Here is a 19,222-nt window from a genome sequence, read left to right as displayed (position 1 = left end):
TAAGTATAGAAGTTGGATTCTACTTCTTCTTTACCGACGCCAGAGAGGTGACGGCACTATCTGGACGAGATATCGATCCATCAACTCATGGGACCGGGGACCAACGGTTTTACTTCCCTTCCGAAGGAAGACGTGACCACAGATTTTTTCACCTCATAAAAATCTCAACGACCTCGGCTGGAATTGAACCCAGGACAATTGGAATGAGTGGCGGTCACGCTTACCACTCAACCACCGGCGCCGTTCTTATTTTAAATCAAAATGTATTTAACAAAAATCTTTCAAAATGCGATAGTTTTCGAGATATTTGGAATTTTGTTCCAACAAAAAGTTAATTCGTGTGATTATGCCCTTTTTAAAAGTTATTCGCTTTACCCCATCATAAAATGTCAAAAATCTAATGTTTAGTTTAATCATAAGACCCTTTGGTTGAATAGTATTTTGATTGTTTTCGTATAGCTTACAGAAATGTTATGGACCTTTTGAAAAACTTATTATTGTTGATGGAGAAACGTGAATAACTTCTGAAAAGGTAGTAATAGAACAAAAGAATTATGTTGTTAAAACAAAATTTGAAATAGCTCGAGATCTACTACATTTCAGAAAATTTTTGTTATTAGCATTTTGATTTAAAATAGCGTTTAAAATCATATTTCATAAGAAAATTATATTTTTGACTGCAAATAGTAAGAATTATAAAAATATTTCAAAAGTTGTTGTTGGGATTTTTTATTGCAAGCTTCTCCATGATCCAAATACACTGAAAAAGTTTCTTTTACGTCTTTAATGGGTTACATATGTTGAGGTTGACCAAAAAATCGATTTTCTTTTTATTCCTCTATCCAAAAGTTCAGGTTCTTAAAAATGTTATCTCAAATTTTTATAGAGATCGGAGCAGTAGAAGCAATGTTATAGCGTTTTTCATTTTGCTTTCTTACGGATCCGTGGCTTATACTTGAAACTTTAAACGCGATTTTCTCGAAATCCTGTTTCCTCAAAAACGTCTTTACGGTAATTACGATTGCAGAAAAAGTTTTCAACCGATCTCAAAACTTTTTTTTCAGTTTGTTCGTAATTTAACTGCCGTTTCCTTGAACGATTCTATTTTTTCGGGAAAATTTTTATTTTAATTTTATGAATTTTTGAGTAATTTTTTTCTGGTAAGAATAGTGTTTTTTTTTGGAAAAATCGTCCGCTTCCAAAAAGAAGATTTTTTTTTAATCAATCGTTCAAGGACACCACAGGTGCATACACTAATGATTTTTTTTAGTTTTATGCTTTCAGTTGAGCTCTTGGACTGGAATCGTAGTCACGGCAAACCTCTTTAAAAAAACGCGTTTTACAGAAATTACTATAACTGCGACCATTATTAATATTTTTTATGTTCTTAAGTGGATTTTGCAAATTGGATATTGTACTACGCTAGACGTATAACAAGTATTTCATAAAAATATGGCAAAAACCTTTGCAAAAATTCAAACTTTTCCCTTTTTTTCGCATCTCAACATATATAACCCCTTAAACGATAAACATTAGGTTTTTGACATTTTATAATGGGGTAACGCGAATAACTTTTAAAAAGAGCATAGTCACACGAATTAACTGTTTTTGTTGGAACAAAATTTCAAATATCTCGAAAACTATCGCATTTTGGAAGATTTTTATTAAATGCATTTTGATTTAAAATGAGAGTTAGAATTATATTCTGTAATAAAATTACAGTTTTGTATGCCAATTAGCATGAAAGGTTTTTATTGACAAAATATAAAAAATCAGAAAAAATGAGTTTTTTTATAATTTAAATTTTTAATACGAATTTTTGTTTTTGTGAAAAATGACAAATTTTTTTTCGCTGTATATTTTTTCGCACATAAATATTCATTCTCTCAAACTCGTCCTCAGAAAGTTTTGCTGTATAAAATACAGTAATCGAACAAAAAATGCACGTATAAATGTTTACGCCCTTTTAAAAAATTGCTCTTGGGTCAAAATAATCTTATTGTTTGTGGAAAATGTTTAGTCGTCCATGCCGATGAAATGTGTAAAGCTTCATAGGAATCCAAGATGGTCGATCAGGATTTTAATTATTTTCGGACGGATCTTCGTGAGATTCCTCAACTGTAGCATTTCAAAAGAGTAAAGCCTTTTTATATCTCAAAAACTACTGAAGATAATTCAATGAATTTTTGCACAATTATGGAATGATACTTGCACTATCTTATAAAAATGTTTTTACTTTGTAATTGTGTGAATAACGGTGCTTTCCATCTATTTAAAATTTTCAATTGCATTTTTTCTTGTGTTCTTCACGCTAAAAATTTTCAAAACGCATGTAAAATAATGCGGCAATCTTTCAACTTTAATAATCTGTATTGATAATTTTTCATTTTTGTTTCTATCGAGAGTTATGGAGGATTTTGTAACAGTGCGCTCTTTCAACGCACGACCCACTTTTATGCAACCCGCGAGAACGTTCATATTGGCAACGCCGCACGTCGCAATGTCGTAATCGCTTTGAAGGAGCGTATCTCATGTTCAATATTGAGATTAAAGCAAAAAGACAAGCTTTTCTTTATGGATAATTGAAAGTGTATGTTTTCTGAGTAATTTGCATGCTCTTTAGCGTTATTATATTGTTCAGGAGTTATTTAATTTTCTGTCACTCAATACCTCGGACAAACGCGCTCGGATGTTGCCAGCCTATGAGCAAAGTTGTACAGTGGGCATGTTTTAACCTGCGTTGACATATTTTTCGCAAATTGACATACTTCACCACGTTTTATTGTCAGTTGGTTCTGTCTGAGAGATAGCACGGTATATTGCGAATCTTTTCTTAAATCCACATTGCGACTTTTCAGCCATGCGCCATCGGGTTGTGCGTTAAATTACGCGCTCATTTGATTTGCATCAGTGCGAGTGAGAAAACGTTTTGACGTTTGTTTTTGTTTCGATCGCACTTAAGTGTTTCCCATATAGAGACAACTCGACGAAATGCTATATTATCTCAAGATAGACAATATTTGCTCAAAAAAACATTCGATTGTTTTATGTTATAAATATGGGTCGATCACACGAATGATGTTTTCCTTTAAAAAATTTCATCAATATGTTCGTCGTATTTTGTTTTTGTAGAATCCGTGTGGAGTGATAAATTTAAAATTATATTGGTCAACACATGTTTAGCATATATCGTAATGGGCGCAAAAAATGCAACGAAAATAAATATGGACATGAACAAAACACAATGTTCGCTAAATTTTCAATTTTACATCCCATGTCTATAGTAATGGGTTCCTCTATAACGTGTTTAAAATATAAGAAAATTTACACGTTTAATTTTCCTTCTGATAGTGTTTGCCAAAGTAATGGAACTGGAATATTCGATGACTCAACAGGTACATGCGGAAAACTGTAACAATGATATTGAAATAATCGTAGATGATTAATTGAAATTCGATAAAGTAAATAATATCTTACCAGAACTTAGAGAACCACCAATTAACAGAATTAACAGAAGCAATAGTGATAAAAAACCCAACATCGATGCGATTGAACAACAGATTTTATGTAAACTTTTTTTCAAAAGACACATCGTTGTTTAAAGGTAACATCACTCGGTGAAAAAAAAAGTGAAATAAAATGCTGTTGGCATAAGATTTTCCATTTTCATATATTAAAGTTTTAGACTAAAAATTAATTTGGATATAATGTAGATGTATTTTGACTTACAAAAGTGTTTTTAAAGATGTTAATTGTTAGTAACGTTATAATAATAAAAAATATATTAAGCAACTATAAATTTTGTTGTGCACTTCGGTCAAAAAATTTAACGCATCTCAAAATATCCGGAAAAAAATCACCTTCGATAATCCGTATAGAAAAGTTTGCCCTTTTGCGCTAATAGAGAGATGTGATTTCTTTTAGACATGCGATGCGCACTTCCCACGTGATGCGAATTCTGACGTAGCGACGAGCGGCGTTGCCAATATGAACGTTCTCGCGGGCTGCATCAAGGTTGGTCGTGCGTTGAAAGAGCGCACTGTTACAAAATCCTCCATAACTCTCGATATAAACAAAAATGAAAAAATTATCAATACAGATTATTGAAGGTGAAAGATTACCGCATAATTTGATATGCGTTTTGAAATTTTTTAGCGTGAAGAACACAAGAAAAAATGCAATTGAAAATTTTAAATAGATGGAAAGTACCGTTATTCACATAATTATAAAGTAAAAACATTTTTATAAGATAGTGCAAGTACCATTCCATAATTGTGCAAAAAATCATTGAATTATCTTCAGTAGTTTTTGAGATATAAAATTTTCAATTTTATCATGCAACAAAGTTTAAGGGTTAACATCTTAAAGAAAAAAGGAATTGTAACGAAATATTTATACCAAAAGCTAATCATTATAATCCCTGTGCAATAAAATATACCTCATGAAGATCGGCGATTTTGCGAAAAATTCGAGGATCACTTGACATGGCTTTACTCAAAACTGATAGCTGAAATGGATTCAGTAACACAAATTTAGCGGAAAACCCACCTGCTTACTTTCGCGCCTAACAACGACTCCTACGCTCTACTGGCCTATTCCAGCCTAGATTTCATCGAACGACATTTGTGCTTAATGAACCGATGACAGCATGCATACGAACTTTCTCCGCAATCGAACATCTGTTTAGTGTTGGTGAACTATCCGCATAAGTTTGCACAGAAAGTGTCGCAGTTCTCAATTTTATAGTTTTTAATTAGAACGTTTAAAAAAGCATAAATACAAAAAAATAAATGAAAATAAAATCCAGATTGTCGATATTCAATTTTATCTGGACTGCTGCAGAAATTAAACGGATATAAAATTCTGAATATCTTACTAAATTTTAGTATTCGTGAGTCAATATATATTAATCACAAGTTCTGAATCACAAATCGATTAACAATATGTACCACAAAACTGGATTAACTTAGAAATGTTCGCATAAATATAGGGGAGAGTTGTCCATAGTAGGCCCTCTAAGCCATTTAGCCGAACGTTAATGTTAGAAGCTGTACAGCAATCTATTTTCTACAATATCGTGACATGACACTGGCACTCGCTATGCAGTGCGAAGCAGAATGGTGCATTTTGGCTTTCTCTCAAAATAGTGGTTTTAGCACAACCAATGCACCCATTCATTCAACATTTTCAAACTATCCACTTACTTTCAGTTATTTTCGCTACATGAAAGAAATGAAGACAGATTCTTCAAAAAATAGGGATGTGCTTACTATGCGCAGAACAATCCTAACGGACAAATGACTCTACTGACCCCCCCCCCTCCCCTGCACTCACAATCATCACCATGTCACATTTTTTATCTCTCATCCTCTAGTAGGGTTACTGTGCCCTAATTCGTCTTTGCTCCTGTATTCATCCCACCCATAGAATACATTAGTTAGAGCAGTGTCTGCTCTCTCTATTTAACGCATTAGGTGAAATGGTAGGATGAATAAGGGTGCGTTGTACTCGACTTTTCACTTCGCTCAAACGCGAGTATTTTACAGTTTCCAAACCAGATTTTTTTATGTTACTACTTCTTAAGAACGAAGCAATCATGCTGATTGTTGATACCTCTTTAAGCGCAATCCAACCAGTGTAAGCCGTGTTACAATCGAAATAGTGTGACATCCTGAGTAATGAGATGAATAAGGGCTCGCCTACCCTACATCGACAATTTCATTTTTTTGGTCCAGCAAAAACTGGTTACGTCACGTTCTAAATTACTCCTGCTACCCATATGTCAAATCGATGGTTGAAAGTGAATCAAGATCACAAAGAACCTAATGACACATTTCCCATGCTATTCAAAGATGTGTGCACTTTGTTGTCTTATTCTAATATACCTGTGTGTAGCATTCGCCAAGAATCATATTTGGCAGGTAAGTTAAATGTTTCATTTTTTTACAACTACCATTATGTTGTTGAATGCGGTTTGCCTGATCATGAATATAACACAAGATGCGTCAAGATCATAATTAACAGGTAGTGTCCAACTATCTTCTACCAATTAGTGCGATGACAACGGTCAAAAAATTCCACTGCGCTAGTTCTTTTTCAGTTACAGAATAAACCACTCTTATGGCATTTATTTCCTAGTTCGTAACCGTGTGTAAATTACAATTTTGCAATGAAAGATCGCCGCCGTTTCTCAATTTCTGGATTTGAGCTTCTTTCTCAAAGCAAGGTAAGGTGTTTTTTGGTGAAATTGAGATACTTATTGGTACCAGCTAATGAAAGTGATATTTTTAGGACCGTGTTTTTTTGGTGATAATAGTGCTAATTATTCTATTCTTTCTTTTTTTATTATAGAGGTTTTAACCTTAAGGTCATTCGCCTCTTCGGGTTAGAAAAATCTCTTATGAAAAATTTATAACCCTATGTGCGGGGTCGGGACTAGAACCCAAGTGCGCTGCGTACAAGGCAATCGATTTACCAACTACGCTACGCTCACCCCGAGTGCTAATTATGTTTATTATCAGTGATATATGACAAATTTAAAATGGTTGTTTATTTGATCCGGTATTCAACCATTCTATTAGTGTCCACAAAAAAACTGTAAACGATCTCAATTAGGCCACGCAAATATAACGTCGAATTATGGAGCAAATCAACTACCTCACTTTTTCTGATTTTCTAGTTTGTAGCTTATCCCGTATTACCGCTGCTGCATCGGTCGTGGATATATCATAATTTATATAATGGCACCCCAAATTGAAAGCAAGCAAAAACGAGCGTCTCATTTTCAAACCCAACCGAAAAACTAAACGAACAGTGAGAAATCGTATATTTGCACTGGCTTTTCTTGTTCGTTCATAAGATGTGACAAAAAAAAATTGGTTGAAAAAAACTCAAACATATTGTCACACGTAATGTGATTGGTGGATCGTAACAGGTTATTAAATGAATGAATCACTAAATGTTTTGTTTCTGATTTACTAGTAGGACGGAACAGGATTATTCCCAGGGGACTTTGTATGTAATTGTCAATTTTTAAAATCAATTTTCAAAATCAGTTTTGCGTTGATTCAAAATTCATCTATTTTGTCATTGAAGGAAAACTAGGAAAGTACACGAAAAAGCATAGTATTGAAATCGCTATTTGAGAAAAAAAATGAAATAGATATTCCATTTTTTCTCATTTCTTGTCAATTTTTTGTTCGGAATAATACCCAAACATGCCGTTTGTCTACTAATTATCCAAAAATGCAGAATCGCAAATACGCTCTAAGCCGTCTTCATTTGGAGCACCGGTTAATCGTTGCGCTAGTTCTGACAAAGAACACAACTCCAACGGCTCGTATAGCGCCCAGCAATGTCTCGTTAATTAAAACCTCTTTCATCCAACAATTTTCGTACGACTCACTTGTAACAACAACCATTCTGCTCATTAAACGCACATTTGTTGCGCATTCCACTCACCGCACTGCTTGGGAGGATCCTTGCGCCATTATGGGATTCGCTTGGTAATGGCGCAAGAATCGAATGACAGCCGGTTTATAACTCATCTAGAACATGGCCTCAGACATGCAACTTCTTCCCTTCTTAGGTTGCCCCCCCTTTTTTTGCGGCTTGATGGAGTGCACTCTCAAAGTCAACTGCAATAGGATCATGTTTTTTGTAACTCTGTAAACTTACCTACCTACACATACGCATCCATCGTTCCGCTGCTCCCCGCGATGACAGCTAACGCGTGTTCATTTGTCCAATTCCGTTTTTCAGCGTTCGGTAACCGCCGCGGCGTGGCGGTATGTTAGCTTTATTGTTTCTTAAGCTACTGAATAAAAGACTACTTACAAATCGGGCGAATCTGCGTACACCGATGCTGAATGGTCGAATGAGTGGAACCATCAGCATCAAGTTGGTATGGATTATGTCTTCTCGGACGCCGTTTGATGGCGTTGCGCATTCCTTCATGGCATGTGAAAGCAGCCGATACTTATTGCTGTGTCGGTTTTTGTTTGTGATTCCACAGTTGTTTCAATAGAAATGAAAAGATGTGGGAGTGTATCTGCTAAAAGGGTTTACAGGATACACCCCAAAACAGTATTCGCTAGAAGTTCAGAACCCAAATTTCAATTGAGTTTCGAAAGGTGTCCGCCTGATTACATCCTAGAACTTTTTTAGTTTTGGATAGTTTGGGAAATTGGTAGTTTTTGACATGTATTTGACCTCTTGTTCATCACGGATTTTGCATAGTGGCAACAGGCCAAAACAAACTGTAGTTTGCATGGCTGCTGATGAATGGAAGCAACCGATTCTGTGCACATTTTTTCGCACTCATCCTCGAAGATAGTATCGGTAGAGATGAAATTTTTCGATTCTCGGCCACAATTGCATAAGTGTTAGTTGGGGAGAGGGGAATCCCATTTTTGCGTTGCGTCGTTTATTAATGGTCCCAAACTAATTCGGCTACAAACAACAATTAATTTTTCGGATCGTATCAAAACTGGGATGTTGTGTTTTGGATAGGCTAATTTTTAAGCTACAGATGATACGTTCAGGACGACTTGTTTGTTTCGGTGTATCCTCACAGTACAAGGAAAAATCTCTCTTTAGTATCAGATACTTTGCGTAATCTATACGCGATGTTAAATAGTGAAGTGCAAGTGCATTCAACTATAAACAAACATATTGGAATTACATGGTAGAAAACATATATAAAATACTTTGCGTAGTTTTACCTTTGATGGCAAATATAATATAGTCATTGATTTCAATAATATGGATAATATAGGAAAGTAGTATTGTAGAAGCCACCTTATTTCTATATTCGTTGAATAATTAATAATATAATAGATCATTCTTCATTTCATGAGCTGTTTTTCAAATGAAAAAATTTCCTTGTTAAACAATAGAAAAATTCATGTATGCATAGTCGGCTTCGACTGCCTAGTAAAGGTGGAGAGACACGCCTTCCTGACAAAATAGCGTCAAATTTTGGAAACTCATTTCTTAACACTAAAAGTATATAGAGATTGGTGAATAGTTTAACAAATCACATCGTTCTTGAATGCAATCACTTTTCTTTTTCCTCTGCTAATGTTCATGGAGTTCATTTCGCCATTGATTAATTTTTTTACAAAAAACACCACATGGTGAATCTTTTTGTGTTGTTCCAGTCCAATCTGATGAAACCGATCAGAATACAATAAGTGATCTGAAGGGTTTGACTATAGCAGGTCTGTTAGCGATACAAACTCAGAAAGTATTTTCAGTAGTGTCAACGTAAATCGTGCTGTTTTCCGTGCAAAGCCAAATATCAAAATTACAGATAAACGAAATAACATTTTGATGTCAGTTTCCAAATTTAAATGTTGATTTCATCTCAAGTTATGATAGCAATCAGATATAAAATATCAATATTTATGCTCACTTTGTTGCGCTTCAGGGGAGGATCCAGGGGTAGTGACCTGGGCTTCTGAGCCCATCCCCAAAACTTTTCAATTCGATGCGGAATTTTAAATTAGTTTTTTAAATTAGTTTTAAACTCAAGATCATTGCAAGCCAAAATTTTGACTGATTTTTATTAAACGAGATTACTATGTATTACGTATTGTACAATGTTCATTTCAAAATCGAAATTTCAGACCGCTTCTGAAATTTTTTTCTGGATCCGCCCCTGTCTATTTGTTTATTTATTTCTTTTCGGCGAAACACCAAATTGAATGTTTCAACATCTCAAAATATTTCAATTAACTTTAACTGATTTCACAAATAAAAATTCTGTTTGAGATATCACAGGGAAATTCTTCTAGTCTCGGTTTTGTCTTTTTAACCTTTAAAATGACACAAACGATACAAACCTAAGTAATCTTTATCTGTAACATCACAACCTTAAGTTGAGAGAGTTTTAAAATCCGCATGATTTGGTAATAACATTATGATAGCGAAAGATGCATTTCCAAAAGTTACATTAGAATCTCTTCCAGGTAGATACTATCTTCGCAAGAATGAACAAAAAGGTGTACATTCAGATTATAGATATTTAGTACCCTTAATGAAGTTACTCCAACTTAACCGTTACACAAGTTGGGCAAAGAAAAATATTTATAAATGTTGTAAAAAATGTTTCTAGAAATGGTAGCACCCCCTTAAGAAAAGTGAAGGTACTAGCCGATTTATAGGTGTAATCAAACTTCATGAAACTCAGCTGAAGACACTTAATCATAAAAACATCAACGACAGCTAAAAAATACTTTTGTTCACCATTTTCAGTTTGTGGCCACAGTACGGCGTTTCACCCGCACATGCGGCATCTCTCCCGCAATAACCTTTTTTGTAAAATATTCTTGAAAATTTAATGATTTTTTTCATGACAAAAACCATTTGACAGTATTTTAGAAATTTGTCGCATTTGATAAAAATGATTTCATCAATTATTGAATGATTTACTTTGATGCAGGATCGATTTTTAGATATGTGCGGCATCTCTCGCCAAATTACCCTACGCGATACACTTTGCGCAATTGCACACGGTAAAGAAACGGGTCATGTGTACACGACGATTTGCAAAGTGGGTGGCTAGGGTGGCCTTTGGTTTGAACACTGCAGAGTGCGACGTGTTTGTATGCTGCTTATTGTGAGCTTGCATTGGGACTGGGACAAAGGGGACAAATTATTTTATTTTTATGATTGTGTGCATGTTCGGTTAATGAGATGCAAATGTTTTGGTGGTTGGTGTTTACGTAGGATAGTGATGTGGGTGAGTGAGCGGGGGTTTATGTTAGAGCAGTTTCAGAATTGAGTTTTGTTTTAAAATGGTTAAACTAAAGCGATCTTTGGTAGCCAACCTAAAAGTAAAGCCATTTGACGAAAAAAAAACATCGATAAGTTTTTATCCCAAATTTGCAAGCATTAGTATTTTACTTACTTGATACTTCATGGGCAACAATTCGCTTCGTTGAAGAATTCTCCTCCACTGGACCCGGTCCTGGGCCAATCTATTCCAGTCACCCTGGACAATGAGTGCTTTTGGGTCCTCTTCCACTGCAAACAGCCATCGTGTACGCGGCCTGCCACGGAGTCGTCGGCCTCTTCCCGATTATCTACTGAATATTATCTTCGCCTGTCGTTCTTCCGGCATTCGTGCCACATGACCAGCCCGCCGCAGCCTGCCGTTTTTTATTAGTTTGACAATATCCACTCCTTTATATGCTTGGTATAACTCGTGATTCATGCGACGCCGCCAGATGCCATTTTCTTCTTTACCGCCGAGTATTGTTCGCGGCACCATACGTTCGAAGACACCGAATGCTCTACGATCAACTTCCTTTAACGTCCACGTTTCATGACTGAACAAGGCAACCGGAACTATCAATGTCTTGTACAACGCGAATTTTGTCTTCGTCTGCAAACTACGGGCCTTCAGCTGGCTACGAAGTCCGTAAATCATTATCGCACGTCACTAGAGTTCCAAGGTGCACAAATTCTTTCACTACTTCAAATTTATCACCACCTAACACCACTTCACCACCAACATCACTATTAGACCCACGTGTTCTTCCAGCTAGCATGTACTTCGTCTTGCTGGTGTTGATTGTGAGTTCTTGCTGTCTCTCCCTTTAAAAGGCACGAATGCCTCTTCCACGGCTCGGCGGTCGATTCCAATGATATCAATATCGTCCGCAAATCCTAGGAGCATATGCGACCGAGTGACGATGGTACCGTTCTTTTACACGCCTGTTCTCCTGATGGCACCTTTAAGAGCAATGTTGAACAGCAAGATTGACAGCGCATCACCCTGCTTTAATCCGTCTAAGGTTACGATGTCGAAATCTCATCCGCAACCCGAACACTTGATTTCGATCCATCCAGCGTTGCACGAATCAGCTTAATCAGTTTCGTCGGAAAACCATTTTTTACCATTATCTGCCATAACTTGTTTCTTTTCACTGAATCGTAAGCCGCTTTGAAATCAATAAACAGACCTCCAACGGCCTCAATCTGTTGCACAGAATACGTGACATAATTTTGTACGCCGATTTGAGGAGCGATATTCCTCGATAATTGGCGCACTCCTGTCTGTGTCCCTTTTTGTATAAGGAACAAATGAGGCCCTCTAGCCAGTCAGCAAGTGTATAATAGAGTGGTACGATCGAGAGTGAACCAGGTGATAGGGTGAGCATCCAAGTCAGCCTCACATGGTATGGTAGAGGCGAGCACAAAAGTAAGCCTAGCAAGGAATGAAAAAGGTGAGCACACAAGTCAGCCTCGCAAGGAACGAAAAAGGTGAGCACAAAAGTCAACCTCATGTGGAGTGTTACAGAGTGAATCAAGGTGCGATAGAGAGAGCACCCAAGTAAGCCTCATACAGGACGCATGAACGCGTGAATGAGAGTGAATGAGTACATCAAGTACAGCCATCCCCCCAGAAGTAATACCGAGAGGTAGTCCCTGGGAGGAACGATGGCGGAGCCCAGTGGAGTTTAGTCGGTATTAATGGCAGCGTCACCATTCGAGCCCGACTCGCCCCCAGTACACCCCGTGTGGTAGCTTGGATACCTACTAATAGCACGTGTACTGGGTTAGTACGTAAACGTCTTCTCCATTGTAAACAAGCCAGTCAGCAGGTAGTTCTTCTTCTTCCCATATCTTCAAAAGAATACGGTGAAGTATTTCGTGCAGCTGCTCACTACCGTGTTTGAAAAGTTCGGCCGGGAGCTCGTCCTTTTTAGCAGCCCTACAGTTTTCAGCTCTTCGATTGCCTTTTTCATCTCTTTTAGCGTTGGAGGCTCCACAGCTTGTCCATCGTCACTTATCCTTATTCTGTTCGTTGACGCGCTAACATTCTCTCCATTCAACAATGTCTCGAAGTGTTCTCTCCATTTGGATGCTACCGTGCTTTTATCTGTCAGCAAGTTAACTTCACGTTCATTGCACATGACGGGAGATGGCGCTGTTTTTCTCCGTACACCATTGACAGTTTCATAAAATTTCCGCATATCATTTTGTTCCATACTGTTTTGCGCCTCAGTAATGACGTTCTCCTCATACTTTTTGTTTCTGCGGTGAATTCTTTTTTCGGCTCCTCTTGCTTCCTTGTACCGCTCTCTGTTCTGCCAGGTACCAGACACTAATATCCGGCTTCAGGCAGCATTTTTCTCTTCCGTCACTCTCTGGCACTCCTCATCGAACCAACCGTTTCTGGATCGTCTCTGAGCAGTATATATTACTTCTCGCGCTGCTGTGCTCACCGCTCCGTGGATTGACTCCCACAGATTGTTGAGGTTGTCGTCTACGTTGATTTCCCTTATCCGCTCATCAAGCTTCTGTCGGTACTCGTCCGTCACATCTTGTACTGAGAAGCGCTGGATATTGAAACGCAACGGTCGCTGAGTTCTTGAGTTCGCTACGGTTGATAACCGTGCTCGAATCTTACTGACAACGAGATAGTGATCAGAGTCGATGTTTAGTCCTCTGAAGATCCTCACATCTATAACATCCGAGAAGTGTCGGCCGTCTACCAGGATATGGCCGTCTATTTGATTGCAAGTTTCGCCATTCGGAGGCATCCAGGTGTGCTTACGGATGTCTTTGCGTGCAAAGTAAGTGCTGCTGATGGCCATCCCTCTAGCTGCAGCGAAGGTCACTCTTACCAATGATTGGACGGAAACAGTCCTCTCTACCGAGCGTTGGCGTTCCCGATAAAAAATTTCACGTCATGCTTTGGGCACTCTCCGTAGGTTTTGTCGAGACACTCGTAAAACGCGTCCTTTGCATTATCGGGTTTATCGTTTGTCGGTGCATAGATGTTAATCAAGCTGTAGTTGAAGAATTTGCCCCGTACCCTCAATACACAGATTCGCTCGGTAACCGGTTTCCACGTTGTAACACGCTTCATCTTCTTGCCGATCACTAAGAAACCGACTCCATGTTCTGCCTTTTCGCCGCCGCTATAGTAGATGTTGTATTTGAAGGAAGTGTTGGCGATGGGATTCACCGCCCTGAATTCACGTTCTTCAGTTCTAGGCCACCGCACTTCCTGAATCGCATCTACGCTAACTCCAACCGTCTGCAGTTCGCGAGCCAAAAGACTCACTCGTCCGGGTTCATTCAAAGTCCTGACATTCCATGTTCCGAGTTTCCGATCATTGTCCTTATTTCGTAGCCGGGTCGGTTGCCGAAAGTATCGTTCGTTTTTCTTTTCTTCTTCACTTTTCGTGGTAAGTGGGTGGGTTCGGTAGGCTACCTTAGCGAGGTCGCACTACCTACATAGCGCTGGTGGGGCTGCCACCTTAGGTATACCTGACGCGATACAGCATTTCATACTCAGCCGCTGGATGCCAGAGCAGACGCTGTTAGAGCCGCACCTCCTTAGTGAACAAACGCTCGGGACTTACCTCCTGAATCTAGCTGAAGTCAGAAGGACAACAGTGCCCAGACTGCACTACCAGCTAAGCACACAACTCTTAGCTGGCGGTCGTTGTAATCATATGACCCGGGGAAGCATGAGATAGGGACTTGTGAAGACCAGAGCTATGTTGGACGCTCCTTCCAGGTTGTCGACTCACCGTTTTGCAGTATTTTATGTTGTTCAAATTCCTTCGGGGATGTAGGAGGTTCAAGCAAAACTGGAACGGAAACAATCACCTTGCGTTTCGTTTTATTATTTCAAACATTAAAACTGGTATACGCTGCCAGTTTGTCTTGTTGCTTCATTTGAAACACGTTTAGTACTTCTGTGGTACAATACTAGGTACATAATTGTGACAGTTCTTTAATACAAAACTGAAAATTTCAAAACTAGAACTTTAGTAGTAGGAAGTGAATAAACTATAACGTGATAGTTTTGTAACATATTATATAAAAATGAAACCCCGTTCCCCGGTGTAAAAAATGTTTTGCAAATGCCGTATCAAATAAACGTTTTATAAATAAAATGGACCATGAAAACTTTAAACATTGAACGGTTGATCGGACTGTCTTTCTGTGTTCGACAAACTTGTTCGGTGTATCTTCAAAAGCTTTGGTCCGTGTTCTGACTCTTACAGCACTCTCATTCAGCTCTTTCAGGTTTATAAACTATGATTTCTGATGTTGTAAACAATATTTGAAATCATCGTTTATAAACATAAACATAATGAAAATCTGATGAGACTAGTGGAAATTAGCAAAATGAATGGACAAATTTTCAATCTTTCAATTTTACTCTTGTCTAATTTTACAAGTGTATAGTCCATTTTTAAATCTTTTTTTATGTTTATAAACGATAATTTCAGATGTTATTAACAACATTTCTCTATACTATTGAATCGATGTAAGACTCAGGTGATGGACATATTGATAAAAATGCCGACTATTTCAATGGCAAATAAAGGGTTCATATGATGATCTTCCTCTCGTCACTATTTTGTGCTTCTCTTGTTCAAAATCTTGCTCCGACTTGAGTTACTATGACTTCTTTAGGGCGAAATTAAAGAGACTAGAAAAACAAAGAGACGCCATGATCCGTTTGGAATAAGAATTCAGCTGTAGTAGCTTTTAGCTGAATTCGAACTCCAAACGGAACTTGTCGCCTCTTTGTTACTCTAGTCTTTTTAGGCATGTCAATTTATTCATCAAAAAATTTGATTTATTTTTCGTAGATCAATGAGAAATATAAACTACAACAAGATCACAATATTTTTCGATTTTTAACATTGCCAACAGTACCACTAGAGTGAACAAAACCGACAAGGTCTTCTGTTTTCCGGTATGCCCCTTGTCACGTGAAAGTGAAGCATAATTAAATTCAAATTGATTTGTCATGCCATTGTGGCTAAGCGACACTAGCGAAACAAGCAGCCAGACGTTTAACGTTCTCGCGAATTCACTCTATGGCAAATTGTCTCATAAAAACAAAGACCCTTTTGAAGAGGATTGTTTTCTGTCAGCCTACGCGGAGAATATCAAAAGATCCGCCGCAGCTGTTTCTTAGTCTCATTCCGATGACGCCCTGCTGCTAGACTCTAATGTCTTTGTTTTTGTCTGCCTCCTCTCTTTCCAGGAATGTCAAAATCTCATCGAAGAGAATCGCCGCCTGGTGAATCTGGCCGCCAATAGCGGATATGCTACCAACGGTGTGATGAATGGTGCCAGCGGTGCCGGAATCGGTCGGAGCAGTCTCGGTAGCGAACGGAGCAGCAGCACCAGCAGTGGCAGTAGTAGCCTTACCACCCTAGGGCTCGGGCTGGCCGGTGGAGGAGTTGGAGTAGCCGGTTCTGGCACAGGTACCGCGGCCGGGATGTACTCCAGTGTAGAATCTGTGATCCTGCAGACGCAAGTGGAAACACTACAGTGGCAGCTCAAACAGGTAAGATATCCGATTTGATCACTTTTATATAAACTGGCAGCTGAATGCCGTTGCTTGCAATCGATGTCACTGTGATTGCAATAGCCCCACGGTGTCTGGCCGTACCTTTCAAGTCATCATGCCTGTCTCCACATGATACCCATCATTTAGAAAAATATATAGTATCCCATTAACTACCGCCGTTGCCGCCATGTTGCAAGCAAAGTTCACATTTATACAGTCGGATCATTCATTATCTGTCAGTATCGTTCCATTGAGAGATACCCAACCGGTGCTGGGTGGTGCGGCTACTCCGTCCTCCCGGCACACCCACAATTCTGCACGTCATTTAACGTCAACCTAGTCGCGGGCTGGCGCTCGCTGGTACCTCGCTTTGATCCGTTGAATGCATGGTGTGGTAGGCCGTAACTTACAAGCGACAACAAACACAGACATTGGCTAACCTTAACATACTTGCTGCCAGAGAGCACAGCCGTTCCTCTTGGATAATTTTTCGGTCTATCGTTGACGACACCGGTGTCGATAGTACAAATCATCCACGTGGGACAACTGACCGACTGATAGTGGACCACTTTCGAATAGGTAACCTAGTAGAAGTGTGCAGTAGGGTGGGACAAAAAATAGATTCCAGCTCCGAGCAACTTTTTAGGTACCATTTGGGTCCTAGAACAACTGTGCAAATTCTTAGCTCGATCGGTGAAACTATATTTTCGCGCCCACTGTTTAAAGTTTACATGGGATTTTGTATGGGAAAGTTAACTTTTACAAAATAATTCCTCCAGGAGTCGTCCATTACTTCCTAAAAATAAATCGTTATGTGCCTTGTATATGAAATTTAACAAAGAAAAAAAGTCTCGAATACCACGAAACGATCTGATGCTTGCGAAAAAAGTTATTAAGCAGAAACCGATTGATGCTCTGACGATTGATAAAATATTCATTTTTTCTAGCACCACTGCTCTTGGTTGTCCAATTATACGCAATTTTGTTTTAATCCTTTCTTAATGTATCTAAATCGTTTATCTATACTATTTGACCACTTCGCAAGGTTTTGAGGGATAAATTGAGGCTTCTTTTGTACATAATAAGAGAAGGTTAAAAATGTTGTATATAATAAAACCGTCAGAAGCAGTGATGCTATGAAAAGTAATATTTTCATCAATCTTCAGGGCATCAATCGGTTTTTGCTTAATAACATTTTCCACAAGCATCAGATCGTTTTGCAGTCTTCTAGATTTTGTTTCCTTGACAAATTTCCTATAAAAATCAGACATCTGTTTATTTTTAGGAGATAACGGGCGACTCTTGGAAGAATTAATTTGCAAAAGACAATTTTCCCATACGAAATCCCATGTAAACTTTAAACCATGGGCGCAAAAATATAGTTTCACCGATCGAGCTAAAAACTTTCAGAGTTGTTCTGGGAGCTAAATGGGACCCAAAAAGTTACTCGGAGCCAAATTTTATTTTTTTCATATAACCATGTCCCACTCTAGTGTGCAGCCCTGCAGGCGCGGTCGAAAGACTGCGTTTCGAAACTGCGGGGTAAATTTATGACAGGTCGAACTTTGCGGTATATTTTTAAAACTTGTTAGCGTCATTATTTTAAAAAGATCGGGGCATGCGTGCAGTTCCTATTATCAAGATTAATGTCACCAAGAGTTTGGAAAAGAAGTTAGCCCTTACTGGTAATGGAAGATCAAAGGATTTGGAAACGAATGCTTTCAAAATGCATGTTTGAGCGATGCGATTGCGTTTTTAGGGGCATTCATTTTCGATTTTCAGAAAACGAACTATCTTCATTAAAGTAGCTTCATTTGGATCAAGCAAGATTTTTTAAATCCCGCTGATACACTTGTCTGGTTATTTGGGATATTATTTTTACTTGGTATATCAACAACTAGATTTACGAATTCCAGGGTTCATGCGCTGGTGCGTATGGTTTTTCCCTAAGCTTTTTCTTGGATTCGGACACTTTGGGAGACTAGTTCGTTTAAAAAACCTCTTTCGGGTTTTCTGCGACATACTACTTTAATTATGCTATAATGAATAACTATGGATAGAAACTCATGTTTTTTTCACTAAGGAGAAAATTGTTTTTAAACCAAATTTGAGCGTTAAAAGCACAAAACCTAGAACTAAATTCTTTACAGAATTTGCGTTTCTACTTCGTCTCATCATAATCCGTCACTAACTTAGTGACAGGACTAAGCTATCGCCGTATTAGAACAACACGTGGGACAGATATGTGGTCATGAGCAGTAATGTAGGCCACCTCCTTAAAGTTGGAGCAAAAATAATGAAGCAAGCTAGTTCAATTATCATTGACAAGACAAGCCTATACCATACAGTGAGAATGAAAGCCTGCTCGGTGCCGGTAGGCGTTCTGCAATATCTGGATACGCCATGTTTGATGTCAAATTTCCGGAGCAGTTTGTTTCGGCTTTGTGTCAGAACGTCTATTCCATTCGGTGGCCTTTACAGGAAATATTTAAGCCTTTATAAAGCATCTCATATATCTACGACATTTAAGGAAACATAAAAGATTTCCCGCATGAGGATTGTCTGAGTTACACTGTTTCTGAGTGGCGAGCACATTGTAATATTTCAGCAAAAGAGTGCTTAGAACGTCTTAGATTTCTCGGACGCTGTTTCTACACGGAGCATGGCAATAGATCATGTAGACTCTTCCCACAGTGGGCATTCCCAATGTAAGAGTCATCCTCATGATTCTCTATGCAGTTGTCACACCGATCCTGATTTAAACATTGATCTTTGCTTGTATTTAGTGCAGTGCTGCAATGCATGGCGTGCGGTACAAACAACCGAACAGGCAAAAGAAGACGCAATTGAACGTAAAACAGTCCTGTCAAAGGTAACCCGATGCGA

General features: G+C 38.4%; 1 protein-coding gene across 3 annotated transcripts in view; it reads left to right on the top strand.

The window, feature by feature from the left end:
• The window catches only part of LOC131693472 (serine-rich adhesin for platelets-like), a 374,727-nt gene that overhangs the window by 320,661 nt on the left and 34,844 nt on the right, over positions 1-19,222 (top strand). For all 3 annotated transcript variants that reach the window (XM_058981320.1, XM_058981319.1, XM_058981318.1), the window contains one exon: positions 16,028-16,333. In XM_058981320.1, the coding sequence (XP_058837303.1) occupies positions 16,028-16,333 (306 nt within the window). The remainder of the gene's footprint in view (positions 1-16,027; positions 16,334-19,222) is intronic.

Source organism: Topomyia yanbarensis, chromosome 3 (genome assembly GCF_030247195.1).
Source record: "Topomyia yanbarensis strain Yona2022 chromosome 3, ASM3024719v1, whole genome shotgun sequence".
Taxonomy (NCBI): Eukaryota; Metazoa; Arthropoda; class Insecta; order Diptera; family Culicidae; genus Topomyia; species Topomyia yanbarensis.
Note: the sequence above shows the minus strand (reverse complement) of the source record. Positions and strands in the feature narration are given on the sequence as shown.